The sequence below is a fragment of the Penaeus monodon genome, chromosome 29, assembly GCF_015228065.2.
Source record: "Penaeus monodon isolate SGIC_2016 chromosome 29, NSTDA_Pmon_1, whole genome shotgun sequence".
NCBI classification, from domain to species: Eukaryota; Metazoa; Arthropoda; class Malacostraca; order Decapoda; family Penaeidae; genus Penaeus; species Penaeus monodon.
In genome coordinates, this window is record NC_051414.1 from 28808039 (window position 1) to 28809063 (window position 1025).

At 53.0% G+C, this 1025-nt stretch overlaps 1 protein-coding gene across 1 annotated transcript in view; it reads left to right on the forward strand.

Moving 5' to 3' along the window:
* Positions 1-307: 307 nt before the first annotated feature.
* Positions 308-1025, forward strand: part of LOC119592116 (mucin-22-like) — a gene marked incomplete at its 5' end in the record, with an annotated part of 1088 nt that continues 370 nt past the window's right edge. The window contains 1 exon segment of the mRNA XM_037940936.1: positions 308-1025. Within this exon segment, the coding sequence (XP_037796864.1) occupies positions 308-1005 (698 nt within the window).

The window sequence follows — 1025 nt, forward strand, 5'->3', positions numbered from 1 at the left end:
GACGTCACCACAACTGATGCCACCACAACAGATGTCACCACAACCGATGCCACTACAACGGATGTCACCACAACCGATGCCACTACAACGGATGTCACTACAACTGATGTCACCACAACCGATGCCACTACAACTGATGTCACCACAACGATGCCACCACAACGGATGCTACTACAACTGATGTCACCACAACCGATGCCACTACAACTGATGTCACCACAACTGATGCACTACAACTGATGTCACCACAACCGATGCCACAACGATGCCACTACAACTGATGTCACCACAACTGATGTTACTACAACGGATGTCACCACAACCGATGCCACTACAACGGATGTCACCACAACCGATGCCACTGCAACTGGTGTCACCACAACCGATGCCACTGCAACTGATGTCACCACAACCGATGTCACTGCAACTGATGTCACCACAACCGATGTCACTGCAACTGATGTCACCACAACCGATGCCACTGCAATTGATGTCACCACAACCGATTCCACTACAGCTGATTCAGCTACAGCGGAATCCACTACAGATATCACGGTAACTGTTTCAACTACGGCAGATTCCGCAACAACGGGTTCCACGTCTGAATCAACCACAGGCGACTCTGCTGCCACTGGCTCCACTGCCTCCGCCCCCAGCACAACGCCGTCTCAGGACCGAATCGACGCCGAAGACTTGCTCAGCAGGTTCATCCAGCTTCTCAGCGACCTCGCAGCCCCTGTCAGCGACGAAAACGCCCAAGAAATCGACGACGGCACCGTCAACGTCAACAGCTTCATCGCCGAGTTCGATGACCTGATCGATCTGATTGCGCAGACGGCCAAGAGGCTCACGGACGGAACCAGAGCGATTCTGCCGCAAGCTCGAAGCGACACACAGCAGCTGCTGGAGAGGATCAGAGACGTCCGCATAGCTATCCGAGAGGAGGTTGACCAGCTGAATCCATTGGCTGAAAATACAATTATCCTGCCCACACTGGCACCTTAAAGGATAGAATGTAGTGACTC